At 32.1% G+C, this 25,845-nt stretch overlaps 1 protein-coding gene across 1 annotated transcript; it reads left to right on the plus strand.

The window, feature by feature from the left end:
- The first annotated feature begins 5,970 nt into the window (after positions 1-5,970).
- Positions 5,971-8,604, plus strand: LOC129882957 (60S ribosomal protein L18-2). Its single transcript, XM_055957474.1, has 5 exons — positions 5,971-6,077; positions 6,172-6,261; positions 6,360-6,488; positions 7,667-7,849; positions 8,182-8,604. Exons 1-5 carry the CDS (start codon positions 6,075-6,077, stop codon positions 8,338-8,340), a joined length of 564 nt encoding a protein of 187 aa, XP_055813449.1. The 5' UTR covers positions 5,971-6,074; the 3' UTR covers positions 8,341-8,604.
- The last annotated feature ends 17,241 nt before the right edge of the window (positions 8,605-25,845 follow it).

Consider the following 25,845-nt stretch of genomic DNA (forward strand, 5'->3'; position numbering starts at 1 on the left):
CTCTCATTCAATTTCAAACCTTAGTTATTGGCAGTAATAGTTGTATCATTTGGATACCGCTTATGCACTACTGAGAATGTTAATCAACAATCACATCTCAGTTCTTCTTCGGTACGGTTCACTAATCAAGTGTACTTCAATGTTTTATTATCATTTTTTTTCTGAAACACCAAAAATAAATTGAAGAATTTGTGTATCTTCGAAAATTTCTCAACGATGTTAAACTTCTTGTGCAAGTCCCTCCAATAAATATATACCCAAAAGATGCAGAAAATGTATAGAAAGGGCAACCCGTAGACTAAAACAGCCTTGTTTATACAAATTGGTTCTTCTTGTGTTTGTGTCCAAAAGAGCATTCTTACAGTCAAGGCTATGAAAACCTTTAGCATTGCCAGACAAGTAATTACTCATATGTGTTTTTTTTTTCATTTTGCTACTCAGAATAGGAGTATGACAAGGCATATAAGAGAATTTTAACCCTATCTTAGTCTTCTTTTATCCCAGTTCATAGCTACGCTTCAGTCGTCTTCAGTTCGCGACTCCCTCAAGGATTCCTTATCATCCTTTTCTCTGTTACTTGTCAAATTACGGATCAGATTAATCGTGAAGATCCACCAATCATTCACCATTTTTGAATAACGGATGAGGTTTTATAGAGTTGAGTTTATATATAGTAGTGGATTGGGATAATATTCCTTGCAGTGAAGGAGCAGTGACTGAAGAAGTATGGAAATGTTATGGAGAATAAGAGGAAAGGCAGGGAAGAGAGAGGCTTAAAATTATTTTGTTATCGAAGCGGTGTTTTCTGTCTACCTAAACTTTGATTTTTCATATGAAATTGCTCAAATTTGTGGTAAAAGATAAATGGTTTCCTGATTTCTAAACATGTCATATCATAGATCCTCTTTTATATATATATATAGGTGTTAAAATTGTTTTATTAGTTGATATTTTTTGGAAAAATGCGATCTTATAATTAGTCATGTTTCTAAATCATATAATCTGATAAGCTACATTATAGACTTTCCAATAGTTTACTGCCTACTTTTTCTTAGACGGTTAACAGTCCTCCTATCAAAACATTGAATATACTCGCCTTAGACACTTTGTGACATCACTCGATTTGATGCAGTATTTATCGTTTTGATAATCGATAAGTGCCTTGCACTGTGATTTTCAAGCTTGGATGCCCTGTCAGTTGTGAAATCCTTTGAAGTAGGTAAAAATATGGATCACATAACTGAAAAGCTTTAGTCTTTGGAGGGGCCAAAGAAATATTTGTGATTTCGGTGCTGCAGCATGTGCGGCAGAAGAGAAAACCGCCATTTTTACCATTTTATTCTTCAAATTAAATGAACAAGTCAGTCCATCTAACAAAATGGTGTAAAAAGTACCATAGAGATAATGTAGATTGTGTCAAAATTAGTCGACACTCACCCCCAAAATATTTAAAGGGGCAGAATGTGTTGGGGAAAAGACAAAAAAAGGGTGAAGTAGTACTTGACCCACACGAAATATGTTTCACCTGTCTATTTCGATATAGTTGGCTATCCACTTTGTTTTTCCGAATATGGATATAAAACATATATTTCAATATGTTTGATGTTACTGCAACTTAGTAATATTATAAGTATGATACATGTGCAGGTCTACAATTGAACATTCAAATCATAATCCTACAACACAACTATAAAATATTGCAATGTGAGTCGTTTGTGTCACGATCCGAATTTGAGTGTGATGGAACTCATCTTAATCCGCTGAGATAAATCAGCTTAAAATCCAACGGAAAGTAAATGTGGAAGAAAATGAAATGAATCGAACTTTAACTTAATTACAAATACGTAAAATAAACTCAAAATCCTTCAAAATTGGTTGTCACATGTACAAGCCTCTAGATAATGCATAGAAGCAGGAAGAAATATAAGTTTTAATGTCTTTGTCTCAAACATGACTAAAAACATAAAATAAGAGTTGAGGTAGCTGATGAAATGATGTAACAGCTACCTCAGTCACTCTAGATAGTAGCCTCGGTGATGGATGGAAAGAAAGAGGTGTCACACTAATCCGGGCTCACATCCTATACAACTGTAGAAACAAAAGGTGAGTACCAACCACACAGTATCCAGCAAGCACACGACTAAGCATAAGAAAAGCTAAATAGAACTCAAATAGCCCTGTCACACCAACCGAATCTCCATAACTACAACCTGCACGTAAACCATCATAATCTAGCAATTTATATTATAAGTAGCACATAGGTTCTACCATTCTCAATATTTCAAATAACTCAATCAAGTATCAAGATATATCAGTCATAAGGATATCACAGGAGTAAATGTGAATCCACAGACAATCAATGAAGTACAATATAATGCAATGCGGTGTCAGATGATATGATGCATGTCTGTTCTATCGATACACATCCGCTGAATCTCAGTCCGAAATCCATGGGGGACATATCTGTCCATGTAACCTGCTACATAGCGTATGGCCCGACCCCTCTTATGATACCTGCCACTAAGTATGTGGTCCGATTCCTATTTCTCATAATCACTGCCATGGAGCTTGTGGCGCGTTTCATATTTTTCTCATTGTTATCACAAGTGTTTCATTTCAGCTGTGTCATAGAACAAGTATAATATAGGCATGATCACACGTATAGAAATGTACAATGATACTCACGAGTCATCTCAATATAGTCAAGGCACGCTATCTCAGATAAGTAATTATCATCAATCATATCACAGATAACAATATAAAATTTATTTGAACTAAAATACAGAGGACTAAATTAATCCTCGACTCATAAATTATTTGAATAGGTGATCTCTCAAATAAGGGATCTTAAGTTCGCAACTCTCTAATATTTTTTTGATCGAGCTTATTGCACAAAACTTTTAATGCGATTTACTTCTAATGTATAATCTGCGCACTATTATATTAATACATAATTTATCTCATGCGTGGCAGAAGGATAGCAACCATATATTCTTTGTCAACAAAAATAAAAAATATAAGCAAAAAATGTGTAATAGTAACATTTGTACATTAATATCTTCAACCATGATAACTACAACTAGAAATTTAGTCTTCTGATAGAAATGAATTTATGCTGATGTCCCCCGAAAGACAATATTTAATTTTTGGCCATGTTAATATAACTTTAACAATTATCGACTTTCTAGAAAACTCATTGTTCCTCTTCTCCTTCTTATTCCTCTTCTTTTTTTCGGAGCCCGAATAAATTTAGATTCACATCCAAAAGTTCCACATTGGGGAGGTAAAGTGCTCCATAATAAAGACAACTTCATAACCAAGGAGACTCAGATCTAAGCCTCTTGATTAAGGATAAACGAGTACTTACTACTCCACTACAATCCTTATTGGTTTCTTTGTCTCTTTTTTCTTCTTCTAATAAATTATAAACACGTATTAAAATTGAAGATGATGAGATATGTATTATAGAGGTTAGAAAGCTAATTAGTGTTAGGATTAATGGATGTCATTTTCTCCCCTTTACTTTTTTTCTGCCCCCTTTTTCTTTTGTCAATTGTGGCAACTAATCTTTGCCTATAAATTGTTAGATTTGATAATGAAAATGTACACAATTCTCTCAAATTCTCTTCGCTTTGTTTTTCCCTTTAGTCTTTTATTTACATTTCTTATAATTTTATTATTTTATAACACGTTATCATCACGAAACTCTAATTTTCTTCAGACAAATTAACTTCTATATCAGGTATATCTACTAGAGAAATTTTATTTTAGTTGTCTTTATTATTTCTAAATTAATTTCTATATCAGTTGTCATCATGTTAAATTTATCAAAACTCAAGTTTGTGGCACTTGACATTTCCGGAAAAAATTATTTATCATGGATCCTTGATACTAAAATTCACCTTGACGCTAAAGGTCTTGGTGATATTATTAAACAAGAAAATAAAGCATCAAGCCAAGATAAAACAAATGCCATGATTTTTGTCCGTCATCATATTCATGAATGATTAAAAACTGAATTTTTAACTGTGAAAGATCCCCTTGAATTATGGACTAATTTGAAAGATCGATATCATCACCTAAAACTTACGATGTTACCAAAAACCCGATATCATCATATTCAGAGAGCCATATAAATATGCTGTAACGACATCCATCAGATGCATGTCAATTTTTTCATGAACTGCCAGATTTATAAGATAGCTGAAAGTGATTGCACCCACCACAGGAGAATATGTTTCTCTATAATCAATGACAGGTCTTTGCGAAAATTCTTGTGACACAAGTCGTGCTTTATAGCTTACGACTTCATTTTTCTCATTTCGTATTCGCACAAAGACCCATTTGTATCCCATTGGTTTTATACCTTCAGGTGTTCGGACTATCAGTCCGAAAACTTTGCGTTTTTCAAGAGAAGCTAATTCAACTTGAATTGCATCTTTCCATTTTGGTCAATCATTCCTCTGTCTACATTCATCGACAGATTTTGGTTCAAGATCCCCATTTTGTTACATTATTTCAATAGCAACATTATAAGCAAAACTATTGTCGACAATTACATTATTTCGGTTCCATATTTTTTCTGATGAGACATAATTTATTGAATTTTTTTTATCATTTTCAGGCGTCTTAACCGCTTCCAAGGTTTTATCAATTGTTATGTCTTCTTTAGTCTTTTGTTTAGTTTTCTTATAATTTTGTTATTTTATAACAATTAGTACCGTTTTATGATTTTATTGAGGTGATTTTTTTTTTGTTGAAGACAAAATGAATCTATAAATTTTTAAAGACTAAATATTAAAATATCGCGATTGATTCAGAAATTTGTATATCAAATTTAGAGTGAAAAATTGACCAATATTTAAGTGAACTCGTTGGTAAATCCTCTCAACAAGTTGTGGTGACCCATCAAATATTTTATGGCCAATTCTAATGACTTTTAAGGGCTTGTGGTCCGAAATACTAGCGATTCGTTAGGCCACATGCTCTAATAATCTATCAAGATACATAAGCGAGAGTTTTGTTCTTTTTTTTTTTTTTTTTAAGAGTTTGTGCTTAAAATTAATCAACAACAACTACAGGTGTTCAAAATCGAATCATAACTGATAAGCCAATCGCAAAATTGGCTTATTGTCTTATTAGTATTGGATTATCGAATAAACGGTTGAGGAATGAATTAAAATTTTATAATTAACAATTTATTGTTGTGGGGTGGATTATTAAATTTTCTTATCGGATAAACCGTTAAACCGTTAAGAATTACCATATACTTACACTTCTTTTTCAGTCTTTAGCCAATTGACATGAGTTATTTACTCTGTTTGTGTGCAATTCTGTAAAAATACAAGTCACCAAGTTGAAGTCAATGTATCCTTGACTTTTGCTTGTATGATATATCTTCTCTTCAATCAGTTCCACCCTTTCAATGTCAACTTAAGTTCTTTCTCGTTGTCAAATAGTGTACAAACTTCTTATAGGTTATTTGATACACCGCCAAATAATCGTCCGATAATTGATAATCCGCTACCGAACCAACCGATATTTTATAGGTTGGCTAGCGGATTAGTATATTTAAAAATCGATATCCGATAGGTCAAACCTTTAAGTAAAATTATCCGCCCGATAAGCAGTCCTAACAACAATAACAATAACAGTAACAATAACATATTCAGTGAAATCTCATAAAATTGGGAGTGATTAAATTCAGTCGATCCGTTAAAATTTATGGAAATTCAGACGATAATTTTGACAAGAAAAATTCTATCCATCATAAAATTATCATAAGTTTGCAATCTAGTGCTGGCTGTGAATTTATTCTTGTAAAACTTTTTTTTTAACTGAACAAAATTTAAATAATCACACTAAAAAAATCCTATTTGTGCATATTTCCCTCACATATAGTACCTTGGGCCTATTGGGCTGTCAGACACCAACCAAGCCCATTAACGTTCATGGATTAGGGTTTAATACAAAAGGGTTAAAAAGCTTCTTCTTCATCTTTTTCTCTTTGTCAAGCACAAAAAACCTATCAGCAGCAGAGGCGGCGGGAAGCGGAAGCAGCAGGCGGAGCATCCATGGTGAATGCTTTTTTCTAGAATCTTTCTGTAGCTTCTACCCTTCTTTCTTCACGGACGCAATTGTTTGATTTTGTTATTTTCTTTTTCTCTTCAGGGTATCGATCTAGTTGCCGGAGGTAAGTCGAAGAATACTAAACGCACTGCACCAAAATCCGACGATATTTATCTCAAGCTTCTCGTCAAGGTATTTTTTTTTGTCGCTTTTCAGAGGTTATGTCTTATAGATTTAGTGCATTTTGGTTAGTATACTGAGAATTGAATGGTTAATTGTGTAAATAACAGTTGTACCGATTTCTTACACGGAGGACTGATAGTAAGTTCAATGCTGTGATACTGAAGAGGCTTTTCATGAGCAAGATCAATAAAGCTCCATTGTCTCTATCAAGTTTGATTACTTACATGAAGGGAAAGGTATTGCTATTCATCCTTTTTAGCTATTTTTCACCTTAAACTGTTTGGAGAGTTTCATAATGTATGGAATTTTGAATTATTATGTTATATTGTATTATACTTTGTTCTTTCAATAAATACAGTGCTTGTATAGATTGTGTATGTTTTATGTCGTATGTAATGTCATGTATCAGTCATTTGAAAGATGAATTATAAAAAAATTATGACCATTACCCAAAATGGGACATGTTATCTTAACATTGGATTTAGTGTTACAAGACAATAAACTTTAAGTATTTAAGTAACAATCAAACTATCATTTTTTTAATCTAACAACACCATACAATACATAAGGTGACAACCATCCAAACAAGTTGTTAGTGATCTGGGATTAAACACATTTATAGTGAGTACTTGTTAAAATGTTCTTTCTTAAGGATTTGAATGTGGTTGTTCTTGTGTTTGTTAAATCGTTCTTTGTCTCATGCCCTGCCTCCTATATTTGCTGTGCATCAGTGGTCCTTGTATTAAAGACAGGTTGTGTAGCATTGTAATAATGGAATTGCTGAAAATAAATAGCAGTGAATAGGACTATAGGAGTAAGTAATTGACACATCAAAGTCAAGAATACAACTTAATCCTTATATTACTAATACATTTAGGGGTCGTTTGGTATGCCGGACTAACATATATAGTCTTGTTTTAATAATTTAGTACTGCCTTATCCCTTGTTTGGTTACTAATCCTCGGATAACTTATGCGTACCAGGGAAAGTTATCCATTCTAGTGGGTGGAATAATAGTACCTGGGATTACTTTCCCAGGATAAAACATTGAAAATGTCAAATACTCCCGAGGTCCCTCAACCCCTTTTTCTACTAATTAAGGTGGAGGTGGAGGGTATCTTTGTAAACAAACTACTTTTCTTAGAAATGATGCATCACATGTTATTTTATTACTCCTAGCATAAGTTGTCTTCAAACTGAAAACCCCCTTTTTCTTATTCCTAATTCTATATTGTATAAAGTGATGCATAGATTGCATATATAGCAAAGTTATGTCTCCGGATTATTTATGCAATGCAAAATCTATAACTCAACCATGCAAAGTTTTGTATCTGAATCTAAATGTTAGATTAGTAATGCAGGTTACTGACATACTAGATGGTATATCTAAATTGACTTGTCTATTATATGATAGGAGGACAAGGTCGCTGTTATTGTCGGGACTGTTACCGATGATATTCGGGCTTATGAAGTCCCTTCACTCAAGGTTACTGCATTGAGATTTACTGAAACAGCTAGAGCTAGGATTGAGAAGGCTGGAGGAGAATGTATGACCTTTGATCAGCTCGCTCTCAGAGCCCCTCTTGGGCAGAACACGGTACAGAAATTTGTCCTCTATTAGTTTGTGTTTTTATGGTGTTCTTTTATTAATCAAGTCAATTTTTAGAGCAACTGTTGGTAGTGGTCTTTAGTATAATAAAAATTCAGGTGTCTGTAGAATTGTGGTGCGGATCACTGTTTTCTGGACTTGCATGGGAAATGTTCCATTCATTGTAGAGAAAATGGAGTAGTGAAACTTATCTCTGAGAACAGGGATGTTGTCTGAATGGAAAACATACCACTAGTCATTCATTCTGCAATTTCGATTGCCATTAAAAACCCTTTGACTGCTATGTTGCTTTCTTGATATTGTTGGCTGCGTTCTTTCAGGTATTGCTTAGGGGTCCAAAGAACTCAAGGGAAGCTGTTAAGCACTTTGGTAAAGCTCCTGGTGTCCCGCACAGCCATACAAAGCCTTATGTTCGCGCAAAGGGAAGGAAATTTGAGCGAGCAAGAGGAAAAAGAAACAGCAGAGGCTACAAGGTTTGAGGAAGTGCCAGATGTTTGAATGCACAATGATAGAATTTCTTTTAGAAGGATATCCCAACCCTACTTTACCATAATATAATTGTTTCTTGTTGGATTTTTCTTATTTCATCCCTGTTTCTCTTACACCCCCAGCAACATATTGCTGATTTTTGCATGTGTTTCTTATCTGTTTTGCGAAATTTAGTTCTATTAAGAGGGAGTGGTATCTTCAACATCTGCAAACAAGCCTATGCTGGATAATTAAATCCTTTTCATTTTGTTCCATACTTGTTCCTTATATGTTATGACTGAAATAAGAGTCAATTACAGATTTTTGTACTGGCAGAGGACACCAGTTTATTACTCGAAGCTATTAGTAGATTGTGTAACGATAATATTAAAAAAAGAATACATACCTTTTTCACTAATCAAAAGTAACTATATTGCACTCATTTCATCAATCGATGAGATAAGACTACTTGTCACTACCTAACATGAAATAAATTGGAGTGAATTCTTATTAATTGGGCTGCAAAATAATCATTGAACACCAAATAATTTTTTATATAAAAAAAATAAATCAAATTACATGCCCCAATTTGTTAGTCCTTTATTATCAGAAGAAATATCAATTCATAGTTTCTCATCTTTTTGTCTATTAGGTATTTTAAGAGAATTAAATAGAGAGGGAAAAAGAGTTGAGTACATAAATACAAAATGCAAATAGAAGGAGCTTTCCTTGCTTTTGACAGGCTATTTTTTCTGGATTCTTCTTCTTCGCTGGAAATTTATCGCTATCAGTTCATTAGGGTATTCAAACATTTCAAAGCACATCATGAATAAGAGATTGAACAATCCAAGTGAAGAAGAATAATCTAGAAATCGATGAGACTGACAAGATATAATCCCAATCGTTCTAGCCAGGGTTGATCTCCGATTAGCCGCTGTCGTGAATGTGGTTTGAGAGGGTTGAAACCTAATGAATTGGTAGTAATGAATTTATAGACAAGGAAAAAATGAAGAAATTAAAACAATCTGAGTGAAAAGAAGAATAGAAATCGCTACACATTTTATTTGAGCACCTATCAGATCCTTTTTACCTCTATTCTATTTGCATATTATATTTAGGAAAAATTACATATCTATACATCCTTATTTATCATACTAATTTAATGGACGTGTTTTGCACGTGTGTATCACGTCAATTATTACTTATTGTGTTTTAGATGGACCGATAATAGACATAGTAATTTTGTGAAAATTTAGTGCAAAAGCTCAGAATTTTTAACCCTTTGGAATTATGAAGTTACTGTTCTTTGAGAAAGAATCAAATTGTGTTCTTATTGTTTTACGAATAGAAAGCCAAATTGATATTGAAAGTCCATACGAATTCATGTTAATCAATATTCTGGAATCACAAAGCTCGAGGCCCATGAACGAAAGTAACGTAAACTTAAAAAATATTGAAATCGAAATAACATGAAATCATTCGAAAGTTAACAATTGCAAATGTTAATACAACTTAACAATAAAGAAAGAAATCTTACTCAAGTAATAAGATCATATGACTTATGCGTTGAAGTTTGTTTAATTGAAAATGTTTTATTAGTCCTTTAAATTATAAACAATTTAAAATTTAACCAAATATATTTCAAAAAAAAAAAAGTTCATTAAACTAAATACCTCATTTTGTGAGGTATAAAACTTGGCACCAAAATATTCAAGTGGAATGTAAAAATGAGGTTGGAAGAATATAAAATAAATCAATAAGAATATATTTGACTAATCAAAAACTATACTGAGGCATCGAGTAATTGTTCTTTTTTTTATCCAACTAATGGATCCTTATACAACAACAACAACAACCCAGTGAAATCCCACATCGTGGGGTCTGGGGAGGGTAGAGTGTACGCAGACCTGACTCCTACCAATGTAGGACGGCTGTTTCCGAAAGACCCTCGGCTCAATAAAAGTATAGAACAAGGTTAGACAAGAATATTAAAGTAAATAAGTAGATAACGAAAATGATCCAAACAATAGTATAATCAAAGCACAAAAAACAGTAGATATTATTATTGGATAATAACATAAATACCATAAATAACATACAGCAGAGTACCAGAAATCATAGTGCGTTAATACGCCTACGAATAAGGGAGAATAAAACCACTATGAACTAGCCTTCTACCCTAATGTGTGTCCTCCACACCCTCCTATCTAGGGTCATGTCCTCGGTAAGTCGTAAATGCGCCATGTCCTGTCTGATCACCTCTCCCCAATATTTCTTCGGCCTACCCCTACCTCTTCTGAAACCATCCATGGCCAGCCTCTCACACCTCCGCACTGGTGCCTCTGGGACTCTCCTATTCACATGTCCAAACCATCTCAGTCGCGTTTCCCGCATCTTGTCTTCCACCGAGGCCACTCCTACCTTTTCTCGAATAGCCTCATTTCTAATCCTGTCACTCCTGGTATGCCCACACATCCATCTCAACATTCTCATCTCGGCAACCTTCATCTTTTGCACGTGGGAGACCTTAACTGGCCAACACTCTGCCCCATATAACATAGCTGGTCTAACGACCACTTTGTAGAACTTGCCCTTAAGTTGTGGTGGCACCTTCTTGTCACATAACACACCGGAGGCAAGCCTCCATTTCATCCATCCTGCCCCAATACGGTGTGTGACATCCTCGTCGATCTCTCCGCTGTCTTGCATGATAGAACCAAGGTACTTAAAACTACTTCTCTTTTGGATGGCTTGGTCCCCGAGCCTAACTTCCGCGCCAACCTCTTGAGGTGTCTCACTGAACTTGCACTCTAGGTACTCTGTCTTGGTTCTACTCAGCTTAAACCCCTTAGACTCCAAGGTGCGTCTCCAATCTTCCAGTTTAGCGTTAACTCCGCTACGAGTCTCATCGATGAGGGCTATGTCGTCCGCAAAAAGCATACACCATGGCACCTCACCTTGAATTTGTCGCGTCAATCCATCCATCACCAAGGCAAATAGGAATGGGCTAAGAGCTGATCCTTGATGCAACCCCATCATAACTGGGAAGTGTTCTGAGTCCCCTCCTACTGTCCTTACCCTGGTTTTGGCACCCTCGTACATGTCCTTGATCACCCTTATGTACGCTACAGGTACACCTTTAGCCTCCAAACATCTCCATAGTATCTCTCGTGGGACTTTATCGTAAGCCTTTTCCAAGTCGATGAACACCATAAGCAAGTCTCTCTTCCTCTCCCTATATTGCTCCATTAGTCTCCTCATAAGGTGGATGGCTTCTGTAGTTGAGCGTCCCGGCAGAAATCCGAACTGGTTCTCTGAAATAGACACGCCTCTCCTCACCCTCATCTCTACCACTCTTTCCCACACTTTCATAGTATGGCTTAGAAGCTTAATACCTCTATAGTTGTCACAGCTCTGGCTATCCCCTTTATTTTTGTAAAGCAGGATCATGATGCTCGATCTCCATTCTACGGGCATCGTTGTCGTCGTAAAGATGACATTAAATAACCTAGTCAGCCATTCCAAACCTACCGAGCCCGCACTCTTCCAAAATTCTCTAGGGATCTCGTCAGGTCCGGTCGCTCTTCCCCAGCGCATCCTACGAACAGCATCCTTAACCTCATCGACCGTAATACTCCTACAACCCCCCAAATCGTGACTCCTTCCTGTATGTTCCAAATTTCCCAACACAATTTCTCTGTCCCCTTTGTCATTCAAAAGTTTATGGAAGTATGACTGCCATCTTTGTTTGATAAGGGTCTCCTCTACCAATACTTTTCCGTCTTCGTCTTTAATGCACTTCACTTGATCCACATCGCGTGCCCTTCTCTCCCGGGCCCTGGCTAGCCTGAATAATTTTCTTTCCCCACCTTTCTCTTCCAGTTCAGCATAAAGACGTTCAAAAGCTGCCATTTTCGCCGTTGCAACCGCCAACTTCGCCTCCTTCCTCGCTATCTTATACAGTTCTCCATTCGTCCACTTCTCCACCTCATCCTTGCTCTCCATCAACTTAACATACGCCACCTTCTTTGCTTCCACTTTCCCTTGCACTTCTCCATTCCACCACCAGTCCCCTCGATGCCGACTACGACTACCTGTCGAGACTCCTAGCACTTCCTTTGCTACAACCCTAATAAAACTAGCTGTCCTATCCCACATATCGTTCGCATCCCCACTACTATCCCAGGCCCCCATATCCTTCAATTTCTCTCCCATCTCAAGGGCACTAACCGTTGTCAAACTCCCCCATCTGATTCTAGGTCGTTCTTCCCCGACCCTCCTCCCATCTCAAGGGCACTAACCGTTGTCAAACTCCCCCATCTGATTCTAGGTCGTTCTTCCCCCACCCAACTAATGGATCCTTATATGGATACAAAAGGTCTTCGTTGCTGCCTGAATCTCTAAAAAAATAGATTTACAACATTAGATGATATGAAATTAGGAGCATTTAAAATCAAACAAAAAATATGTAATATGATAAAAAAAAAATTAGAAATATGCCGCAAGTACATTCAACACAAACCTACAATATTAGCTTTTGGGGGGGTGATAGAGTAGTTTGGAGTTATATTGCAAGAATTAATCGATTGTAATTTCTCATATATTTTAGGATTATACTTAATTATTAATTATCCTAATATATAATTCTTATCATATATTTTAGGCTTACCAAATATTTTAGGAATTCTTAATTTTTAAAATATATTTTCTCTTACCGTATATGTAGGACTCATTAATGTTAAATATTATTGTAGAGTCTTTCAATGAAGATAAAAAATTCAGTCAACATTTCTAACGGCCTTCATGATTTTAATATAGTATAGATAAATGTATGTACTTTGAGCGTGTGTATCACAAGAATTAATAATAAATGTATAGGGAAAAAAATTATTATATGCACATTATTTATTAAGTACTAAATTTTTAAATAACAACGTAAAAGTTTTAAAGATAAAATGTGTACTTAAAGAGTAACGTAATAATTCACCATCAGACTAACAATTAAGAAGCAAAATTAAATAATAGTAAACAAATTTTCGCAATTGATATCAAAAATCAAAAAGCAAAATTTTTAAATAAATACTTTGTGTGATAAAACGAAATTAAGCTCTATCTCATTGAAACACAATACCAATTTTTAATTTTCTAATATCAAAGCAGAATAGTTCTTATTATTATGCATGTTACAAAAATAATAATATGAATGTTTCTTAAAAAATCAATTCTTTAAAAGTTTCTTCATTCTCTCCCACAGCAATTAGTTTTGTGACAAATTAGAATATCCAAAAATTTAAAACTTAGTAAAAGAAGGAAGTTTAGACATAGCGGTAGAAAACTAACAAATAAAGAACAATATATTATGATGGATGATAAAATAGATTCATATATACAAACTTTCTTGAAAACTAAAAAGAACATTAATAAATGAAAAAGAAACCAATACACACAATTAGCTTGGACTGTCAACACACTCATACAAATAAATACTTAAACCAAAAATTTTAAAGCAATTAGAAGCGAAATTTTTTTTTGGTCACCAAAGTCTAGTAAATATTGTAATATCATCGAATACAATTTTTTTTTGTTAATAACAATAAACTCTAGATGGAGTCGATAAATGTTTCGTCTATTGTTAACTCATCCATGTATCTCATCAATTAATACTATATCGTCTACAAATATCAAGGTACATGCACGATTAACCATTACTCATAACAAATAGCATTGTAATATAAAACATTGAGTAAGAAGTAAAAGAAATAGATGTTGTAATTTATAAGCAAGTTGTCAGTGTCCACTACAATGTAATGACTACAAAGACATTCATGAAAAATACACATGAAGAGTTGAGAAAGAAAAATAGTAGAGAATTTTGAGAAGCATACATTAAGGATTTCTCTTGTTTATGATATTTTTATCTCTATATATAAAGCCTTGTAAACCTAAAAATAATAAAAGGTGGTTAAATTTTACCTAAAATATTTAGGAAGAATTAATTATTATTATTATTATTTATTATTATTATTATTTTTTATTATTATTATTATTATTATTATTATTATATAAATATGTAATATTACATAATTCAAACAAGGAAAAATTAATACACAATATTAGCTCATTTGAAAATTCTAAATTACATAACTCAAATATGGAAAATTTTAATACACGATATCTAAAGGGTGTTAAAATCCTAAATATTAGGTCAAAAAATTAGATCATTGTTCTTAAATATATATATATATATATATATATATATATATATATATATATATATATATATATATATATATATATATATATGAAAAAAATGCCTATTGTAGAGTATTGTAATGAAGGGCAAACATTCAATCAATTAAGGACAATTCTACTAATTAATTTTATTTATTTATTTGAAGGACTCCTAATTTAAAAAGAGTTCAAAGTGCTCAAAAATTTTCTAATATAATTTGTCTCATGTTATAATGATAATACTTCGTAAAAAAAAAGTATCTTAAAATTACCTACAGGAATTGAAAGAGCACAAAATTAATTAGTTAAAATTTGATAACAAAAGAAAAACACAAATTTGATAACAAAAGAAAAACACTCCTCAACGTAAAAGCAGATAATTTTATAGTAAAAGAAAATAGTGTTATAAATGGAACACAAATTTGTTTTGGAGAAGGCGACTTTAATTAATTTCAAAATTTTAAATATTAGAATAATAATTAAATAATAATTATTTGAGAAAATAGTAATGACAACTTTTTTTATTGGAGAATCTTTTAAACTTTTGCCTATTTTTTTGGACGTCTTTTATTGACCGTTTTGCTTTTCTTTTTGGGACCTTTGTTTGCCTATTTTGTGAACACTTTTTAAAAATCTTTTCTGCGTATTATTTTGGAAGGTTTTTGACTATTTTGTTTTTAAATCTATTTTAGTTGGAATTTTTTTTTTGGAAATTTAATCATAATAAGAAAATCTCCTTCATTTAATTTTTATTATAGTCAATATTTAATATTGTTAAAATAATAATATAATAATTAAAAAAGATGGTGAAAAGACGATTTTGTCTAAAGCAGAGTCTTTTAATGAAGGACAAAAAGTTCAATCAATATTTTAAGTATCTTCGTGCTTTTAATATAGTATAGATTTTCTATTATTCCCTACCATTCCAAAATATTTTTAAAATCCCTCTTTTTCCTCCAAAATTCACTCATCCGAATACATTACTTCCTAATTTCTCTCTTCCTATTTTCATTCCTCCAATCTCTTCTATTTTTACTCTCTCAATCAATAGTTACTTTATTTATTACAATTTTAAATTTTAAATCGATTTCAACTTCCTCAATGCGTAGTTTTTCATCCTCTCTATCTGAAAATTCATTCATCTGTATTTTATTTTTTGATTTTGCATATTCAAAGTTTTGATACATATGGATGATGATTCTTCTCTTACCATTGAGAGTACTCAGTTAAACTTAATATTGATCATGTTTATGATTCTGACAACAAAGATTGGGCTGAAAATAGATCAAACAATTGCACAATTCATTATCAATGACGAATTAGAAAGTTGAGAAGGCGAAGCCGAACAAGGATGTACCTTCCTCTTCTAAATGACTGTGGACCCCCCCCCCCCCCCACCTAAAAAAAGGGTAGAAAAGTTAATTTTTTTTTGCTTTCAGCAGATCAAATTGTTGTTCATTTTTTTCTGATACATATAGATTCAGATTTTTAATGTATCTAGTTGTTTTTGTTTCTTAAATTAATGTATAATGCCTTAGTTTCAACATTATGATACATTACATTTGAATTGTGTTTTCGAGATGGATAGTTTTTTCCTAATACATTACTATTTATGTATCTTGTTTAAATTGATAAATATTATATTTCTACTAGCTAGATACATTAAATAAGTATTTGTGCCTATAAGATGTTAGATTTGAGATAGATACATTTTCGTGTGGCAGTCACTATGTATTGAATACATTTATTATAAATTTGAATTTACGTATCATGCCTAAAAAAATAGTGCATGGTACATTACTATCTATGTGTGTTATTTTGTTTGAGAAATACTATATTTTTTAAAATATACATTATAAATGTAATTATTGCCAATAACATTTTTGTGTGTGTGATATATAATACAGTTGTGAATTGATATGTATATGATACATGTAATAAAGTTTTAATATTGTTGAATTTTGATATATATATATATATATATATATATATACACATATCAATTAAATTGATACACTGTTCTTTAGCTATAAAACATTAGAGTTTACGTATCAAGTGTATTTATTGAGTAACGTGCAAAGACACCTTACCTTTTAAATTGAATAAATCTGAACAAAAATTAAAGACTGCGGATACATAACAACAACTGATACATGGTAGATTATACAATTTTTACTAATTATGTATCAGATAAATAATTAAAGGCATGAACACACAAGTTTAGATATGAAAATAAACCAGAACTCATATGTATCAGAAAAAGATTAATAACAAAAAAACATATTTTTTTTTAATTTTTTGCTCTATCGGTATTGTGTCATATACATAGCTATGAATATGATACAAACTGATATTGTTATAAAAATATTCGTGTTTATGTATCAACAATTATATTTGATAATGTCTACAGATACATAACCTTCTAGTTGGATAAGTTTGGGTATACGTATTGCATAGTAAAAGATAACGAAATTTCTAATAATTATGTAGCCCATATCAATAACTATAAACATGATACATGCTAATTTGTATTTCCATAAATTAAGATTATGTATCAAAATTAATATTTGAACACGATACATTGTGCATGATAAAAATATAATGTATCATAGTGTTGAAACGAAGGCATTATACATTAATTTAAGAAAAAAAATTAGATACATTAAAAATCTGAACCTATATGTATCACAAAAAGATGAACAACAAAAAATAAAAAAAATCAACAATCCGATCTACTGAAAGCAAAAGAAAAAAAAAATGATGAAATCCCTCTACACTTTCTTCTTGCTCTATATCAACTCCTGTTTGTTATTTTTCACTTTCAACGCGTCATCCATGGATCTCAACCTAAAGCTCTTATCGAAGCCACAAAAAAAATTACGAATAAAATTTTGTTATCATAAGATATAATTATGTTTCTAAGTTAATTCAAAATATTATTTCTAGATACATAACCAAGACTTATCCATTTTCGCATAATTGAAAAATGGGTATCGAGGAAAACAATATAGAATTGAAAAAATATAGCCAATTTCGTTATTTTTGAGCTTTGAAAAAATTAAAAATCAAGATCTCAATCGGATTCAATACTATGAAAAAAGAAAAGGTATATTCTCATATTATCAAAAATTTATAGATGATAAGCTAAAACAAATTTTAAAAAATTGATAATTGATGACGGCAAAGGAAAAAAATAGATGAAGAAGAAAATTTGTTATAATTTGGGATAAATTGGGGAGAAGAAAAATTTAAATTTGAATTGTTTGAAATTTCCAAAATTTTGAGAGGGATTGATATCAATTTGTTTTGATTGATTTGTGGAATTGCTATTTAATTTTATCTTTGATTTTCTTTTTTAAACATAACAACTAAGTTTTCTAATGTATCGGAATTAATATATCCGGATGGCTCTTGTGTATCCGAATGACACAAATTTGAAGGAATTTTTATAAATTGAAAAAGATCAGGGATAAAAATGTAATTTGTTTTTTCTACTATGGAATTTATGTAAGTTACTAGTTTAGGGTACTTGCTTTGCACGTGCGCATTACGTCAATTTATATAAAATGATTAAAAAATAATTCATTTTAAAAATATTATTAACATTACACTAAATATAATATTTATTTAAATAATAAAATAAATATCATTATATTAATACAATAATTGAATTCAATATTTTTGAATATATAAATATGATGGATATAGTTGAATCAGTTATATAACATTTACAATTATAGATATTTATTATATTAAAGTACATATATGTTAGATGAAATACATTGACAAACCATTAATCTTGCCTGTAAATTTTATTTAAACACTTTATTTTGATCGAACACGTGAACACTTTATTTTTTGAAAAAGAAAAGTACCAAAGTCACTTCTACCATTTTTTTAATTATGTTTTTAAAGAAAATTGGGGGTAGGGGAAGGGTAAATGGGGGTAGGGGAAGGGGAAGGGGAAAGAGAAATGGGGAGAGGATTTCAATGTTGGAAATCGAATTCTCGCTTATAAATTGAAAGTTCAGATAGTTAACCAACTGAAATATTAAGATACCCCTACTTTACCATAAATATATAAGCAGTGCAATTTTTTTTTGGCATTAATCTTTGATGTTTCATCATTTCTGCACTCCATACGTAGTTTAGTTATAAATCATCTTGAAATTGGATAATTTTAATATTTATTGGTATTGCAATGTGAAATCTTTATGTTCTATTTAAATTGTGTTTTCTTGGTAACTTCACTTTTACATCTTTTTAGTAAGTCATATTTTTATTAAATCCTTTATTCGTGAAATTATTTTACATGAAAAGTTTAAATATAGAATACAAATTTCTAAAAGAAGATGAGAAAAAAATATTCCTTGAAAATTTTTATTTGACTTTTTTTCTTTTGAATTTACAGGCCGATCACTGATTTTAGATCTGAAAATTTTACTTGGATCCACTTTTATAATAATCTTAAATTAATAAGTATTTTGAAAGAGAAGAGAATACATCTTTTTACCAGAAGTCAACATTCAGTTCGGGCATTAAAGCTTCAATTACGTATACCAACAGCATATGAGTCTTTTCACCTTAATATTATATTGGGGCATCAATTAGACGATTTTAATTGTTTGAATCACAACCTATCAAATCTGATTTAGGCATTGATTATGTATTATTTAAAGAAATAAATGTTTATGGAGGAGGTGGTTAAAGTATTTTATTATCTAAATAAAAAGACGTTTGCATCTTTATAGAAAAATGATAATAAGAACACATCCAAGATTGAAGCAAAAAAATAGAAAAAGCACCTACCAATCTTACAATATCATTGAGATATTTAAGTTCTTGTATCCGTTGCTGGGATGATGTACCGGAAATTAACATTTCAAGAGAACAAAAAGTACAAATAAAGAATTGTATATGTATATATACACACACAATAGCTATTTGACATGCAATGTATTTCTCCTTTGAAGGGCTCGGACATGTTTATATTTAGCCTGCTCAAGAAACAACAAAATACACATATTTACAATATTTTTGACGTATAATATATGGAATATGTGCAACAAATTATTACTCTAATTTCAAGTATTATACATAACAACGTCATCTGGATTCACCATCAATACATATTTTTATTATATTTATGTGTACATTTTTCTTTGTTTTGAAAGGGAGGAAGAGATGCCTTTCTTCGGGTCACTTGGATAGAAGAAAAAAAAGAGAAGAGTTTACCTTAAAGTCATAGGTGATAATATTATTAAAAGTGTGTGGAGAAGTGATATTGCCAAAGTTGAGAATTGGTGCAGAAGAAGCCATGGCTCCAATGGTCCCACGTGAGTATTTAAGCCCAAATCATGTTGCACATTGCGCTATAATAAATATCCCAAAAGCTGAAAATATAATAATATTAAATGATGTAAAAATTATTTTCCGTACTTCTATATTTTGATTACTCTATTTTATTCGTAAAACTTTTATTATTTGCTTTTCAAATCGTTTCGAATTTCTTAGCCTTATCTGATCTCTTTCTATGCTTTTATTGAGCCGAGGGTCTTTTGAAAATAGCCGTTCTACCTTGATAGGAATAAGACACGTTGTAAAATTTCACTGAATTGTTGTTGTTGTTGTCGTAAATGATGTAGAAATTAATTAAGGCCAGAACATATATACTTTCACCATCGGAATCGCCAAAAACAATAACAGGAGAGTCAATCAATGATGAGAGCTGCATAATTTGCTCATGGTTATGTCGAACTGAAATACCCCAATGTGGTCTTGTTTGAATACGGTATTGACTTTTCTCCTAGGTATGGTATTTGCCTTTTTCGTAAAATCTATGCTGCAAATGAAACACAGTAACAATTATCATGTTCACCATATTAAAGGAGAAAATTTTCTTTTCTTTCTCGCACATAGTAAAAAAATAGATAGATACAAAAACATTCACAAAAAGAGAATCTATGTTCCTTCTTCCCATTCGTAAATCAAAACATACAATCAATTAAATATATGTACAACTACACAAAGCAAATCACAAAATAAATCTATATAGTTAAATCAAAATTAATTCAATCACCAAGACAATATAGCCGCGACATATAATTTGAGTTGGAAAATATTTAAACTCATGGCTGATTGACAAAAATTTATGGAGACCGAAATTTAATTGAATTGAAAGTTTAATTTGTATTAAGACTCCTCTATTATAACCATATAATGAGTCTTTTCCCCAAGAATAATGACCATTATAACCAAAAAAAGGTACGATAATTTTTATTTTTTTCCATTTTGGATAAAAAAATATTCAATTTTATCCATCATTAATTAAATATCTAAGGTTGAGTTTCAAAAATGAATTAAATGAGTATTGAGAGTTAGCATAGAGTTTGAAAAGAGCAAAAATGAAAAAAAATGACTAATTTATGTTTTTATTTTTTTTCTTAAGATGTGTGTCATATTTCAACAATTCAATTATTTTGGAATGGAGAAAGTAATTAATAAAGGGAATAGTTTAATTTGACGCTAAATTTAAAGAAAAAAGTTTTTTTTTAAAAAATATTAAAATAAGTGATACATATAAATATGACTATAAATAATTAAACTAAAAATAAAACAGATATTTTAAAATTAAATTATAAATAATTTATGTTTTTATTTTTTTTCTTAAGATGTGTGCCATATTCCAACAATTCAATTATTTTGGAATGGAGAAAGTAATTAATAAAGGGAATAGTTTAATTTGACGCTAAATTTAAAGAAAAAAGTTTTTTTTTAAAAAATATTAAAATAAGTGATAAATATTAATATGACTATAAATAATTAAACTAAAAATAAAACAGATATTTAAAAATTAAATTATAAATAATTATAAAAATTAAATAGCATTTTTTAAATTAATAAAAAAAAATGATTCATATAAACTGAAATATCGAAATTAGTTTTCAAAGAGACAACATTTGATGAAACCAATGGTCACAAAAGAATATCCACATTAGCGTCTAGTGAAAAGGAGAACAAAATTCCGAAGCCTGTCCTTGGTGTGGCCGGCTAAGCATAATGAAACAAATTTTTAAAAAATTTATGGTCTAAAATAAAAACAAATTAAAATTTGTGATTAAAAATATGAAAAAATTATATAAAATAGATTAATTCTGAAATTATTTATTTAAATTGGACCCAACTCAAATTATTTATCTTTAATAGACTCATAATCCAAATTATTTACCCTCTTATCCCATTTACTTTTTAATTTCGCGCATAACGTTAGCATCACTGCTCCTCTTTGAATATACTATAATATCAAGCAGCTTTTTTCTTTATACCATACTCTGATGGTATCAATCAGTTTCGCTGAAGCACTGTTTTTTCTTCTTGATATCATCAAAATATATATATACTCTCGTGGAATAATTAATCTCATTAAATATCTATATTTATAAAATAATTTTATTTATTCCATTCTATACCAAACGAGGTATCTAGAGAGGGCGGCTAGAGTGATTGTTCAATTCCAAAAATGTGCATAAAATAAATGAATTTAGGCATCTAGCGAAGGGAGGCTGTGGACTTGCTTTGTTCTAAAAGAAATAAATTTTTGAAGTGCTACTTTTATTTTTTCCAAACTTTTTATAAAATTAAAAATAATTGAAAAATCTATTTTAAAAAAAATCGTAATAGATTTTCTTTCCTTACAAAATGTAGGTAGCTTGATTTGGCATACCAATTAACAATTTATAATTATATAGCATAGGCAAAAATAATCTTAAATTAATTGTTATTAATTTAGAATGCCAAACCAATTTCTTGTACAAAATGCTAAATCAGTATAAAATTATAAATAAGTCAATTTCAAAGTATTGATTGTATGTGAGGCATTAAAAAAAAATCATAACCAAAATTGCTCAATCAACAATTGTTAATTAAGAATACGAGATGGTTTATTATTATAAACTTTAAGAACAAATTAAAATTTTAAAAAATTTAGCTTAAATCAGAAGTAAATTTATCTGCTCAATTATAGCTATTATCAAGATTTTAATTTTTTTTTTTTTTTTTTTTTTTTTGGGAACAGACCCTACACGAGGCTCCCACCTCTCGTGCACAGTCAGGGGTTGAGCCGCACCCCCAAGCCTTACCATAAATAATCAAAATAAAATACAAGGAGGGGGACATAAACCTTACCTCTGATCCTATGGTGGTTCATAAGTCGGCTAACCTCTTAAGGTCGGCTAACTCATCCCCGATACAAAAAGAGACTAACTATAACTAGAAAGCATTAAACCTGTGAGAGGACTCCTCTCGGTACAAATCAACTAAGAAAGCATAAATGAGGGAGACTCTCCCCTTCCATGAGAATACAAGAAAGTAGCCTACACTAGTCCTATTCAAGAACCAGTACACGAACCTTCTATCTCGCATGGGTTGGGGAAATTCTTTTCATCTTTGCTCTTTTTAGACATGTCGTACCAAGTAGGTCCAAGGAAAATTGCAGCAACACCAATCATAGCCAAGTTGGTAAAATTAGAGATAAACATGTTCAAGAAGGTTGTTTTATCCTTTTTAATCTTCTTCTCCTGAAGCTTGCCATTCCTATCTTGTCTAGCTTTATGTGGCCCTTGGTTTCTTGTGGAAGTTGTTGAAGGTTGTAGAAGTGTTGTGTATTATCAAGTGTATGGCTGTACTTAGATAATGTATCAGCTGGAAAATTTGCTTCCCGAAAAACATGTTTGCATTGGAAGTATTCTAGCAGTTGAACCAGTTGTTGGAGTTCATTAACGTAGTTTTGAATGTTCCAGGGTGGTTTGATGTCCAGATTCAGCCACTTGATCACAAGTTCCGAATCTACTTCCAATATTACTCTATTATAACCATGATGAATGCACCAATTAATGCCAAAACTGGCTGCCTGCACTTCCGCTTGATTATTTGTTCCAACTCCCAAAGGAGAGGCAAAAGCATATATCAAATTACCCTTATGATCCCTTACTATTCCTCCTGCTCCTATCTTTCCTGGGTTGCCTATGGCACTCCCATCAGTGTTAAGTTTAACTATGTTGGGGGGGGGGGGTTTGAGCCATTTAACCTGGGTTACTTTTATGTCATGCTTACAGTTTTCTATCCAAATAATTAGATCTTTCCAAGCTGGTGGCCATTGGATATATGGAAAAACTGTGGTAATAAGCATGTATATTTCTTTGATTATATTGAACTTCACCCTAGTAGTACTAGATTTCTTTCCTCCATATTTACTTGCACACCTATTCTTCCAGACATTCCAGCAAATAAATATAGGGAGGGCTTGCAACATGAGTTTATGTACATCATTGTTTGGTTTGTAGGTCCACCATCTCATCAAGATGTCTCTAATAGAGTTGTGGTCCTGCCTGATTCCCCCCCAGTTGGAGAAATATGTCCAGATGTGTTTAGCAAAGCTTCCGGAGACAAATATGTGCTCTATGTTGTCCAAACCAGGCCTGTAGCAGCATGAGCACTCTGCAGTTTCTCTCCCAAAAGAAATCAGTTTATCATTGGTTGGCAGTTTGTGTCTTAATGTTCTCCACAGTAAGAATGAAGCCTTGAACGGGATGTTAGTATGCCATGTCATCCTATCTATCAATGTCTTGTTTTTTTTCTTTCTCACATTTTCCCAAGCTGATTTACAAGTGAAATTTCCATGTGATTGCAGCTTCCATTGAGCTTGATCTAATGTGTTTTGTTGGTACATGATTTTAGTATTGAGAATTGTGTGTATCATGTGTTGAGGGGCCTGTTGCCTGATTTTCTCTTCATTCCATTTTCCATTTGTCAAGAACATGGAGACAGTGGAGTTGTTGAATCTTGGAATATATTCATAGTGATTGGCTAGAGGGCCAATACCCAGCCAATCATCCCACCAGAAACTGCAGTTCCCTGAACATAAGGTCCACTTAATGTGAGGTTCTATGTCACCTTTGTTCTTCATCATGTTCTTCCACATGAGGGATTGACCTGTGTGCCACTTTTTTGTGACAGGGTGAGCTCTTTGGCAGTATTTAGCTCTCAAGAAATCCCCCCATAAAGATCTCTTAGTTCTGAACACCCACCAATGTTTGTATTGCATTGCCAGACATATATCTTCCAAGTTTTTTACACCAATACCTCCCTCCTCATATGGTAAACTAAGGGTTTCCCAAGAGGCCCAATGGTACTTCCTTTTCTCCTTATCCCAACCCCAGAAGAAGTCAGCAATAAGACATTTTATTTGTTTCAAAGTGGTTCTGGTAGGGGTTATGGCAGATAACAGATGTATAGGAAGTGATTGAAGCACTGATTTGATCAAAGTGGCTCTCCCCCCATAGCTTAGCATCTTTGTCTGCCACCCTTGAATTTTAGCAATCACTTTTGAAACTATACCAGTGAAATATATGACCCTTTGTCTTCCTATGTACAATGGACATCCCAAGTATGTCATAGGCCCATGAGTGCATTTATAACCAGTGATGGTCGCTACTCTATCCATTATATCATCAGGGGTATTGGTAGGGATTAAGATTTGGCTTTTGTCCTTATTAATAAGCTGCCCAGAAACGCCTTCATACATCTGAAGAGTCTTCATGATGAGTTGAAGGGAATACTTGGAAGTTGAGGTGAAAATAATAATGTCATCTGCAAAACTCAAGTGGTTAATTTGAGGACCCCTTTTCTCCATTTGAAAACCAGTGTATAGATAGTGCTGATGAAGGTTGTTTAACATTCTGGTCAGTACTTCTGCACCAATAACAAAGAGAGCAGGAGAGAGTGGGTCTCCCTGTTTGAGACCTCTTGTTGAGTGGAAAAAACCATGCCTGCTGCCATTTATGATGACAGAGTACCAATTGTTAGACATTATTCTCCATACCATGTCTATGAATGTTTCCCCAAATCCCATCTTTCTCATGACAAGACAGATAAAGGACCATGAGACTCTATCATAAGCCTTGGCCATGTCAAGTTTAATAACCACATTATCTCCAATTTTGGGTTTGTTTATGTTATGCATAATTTCTTGAGCCAGCATAATGTTCTCAGATATGCTCCTTCCTTGGACAAATCCAGACTGATTATCCGAAATAAGATGTGGAAGGATGGGAGCCAGTCTGCTACTAAGGAGTTTGGAGATTATTTTGCTACTAAAATTGCTGAGAGATATAGGTCTGAATTCAGATAGTCTATTAGGATGTTCAACTTTTGGGAGTAGAACCAGACATGCATGGGAGACGTATTTTGGGATGTCATGGCCATTAAAGAAAAACATAATCAGCTCC

The sequence above is a fragment of the Solanum dulcamara genome, chromosome 3, assembly GCF_947179165.1.
Source record: "Solanum dulcamara chromosome 3, daSolDulc1.2, whole genome shotgun sequence".
NCBI classification, from domain to species: Eukaryota; Viridiplantae; Streptophyta; class Magnoliopsida; order Solanales; family Solanaceae; genus Solanum; species Solanum dulcamara.

Excerpts from the sequence above, each read along its gene's own strand:
- LOC129882957 (XM_055957474.1), top strand. Across the intron at positions 6,262-6,359 it reads ATCTCAAGCTTCTCGTCAAG|TTGTACCGATTTCTTACACG; the intron begins GTATTTTTTTTT and ends TGTAAATAACAG. Across the intron at positions 7,850-8,181 it reads CCCCTCTTGGGCAGAACACG|GTATTGCTTAGGGGTCCAAA; the intron begins GTACAGAAATTT and ends GCGTTCTTTCAG.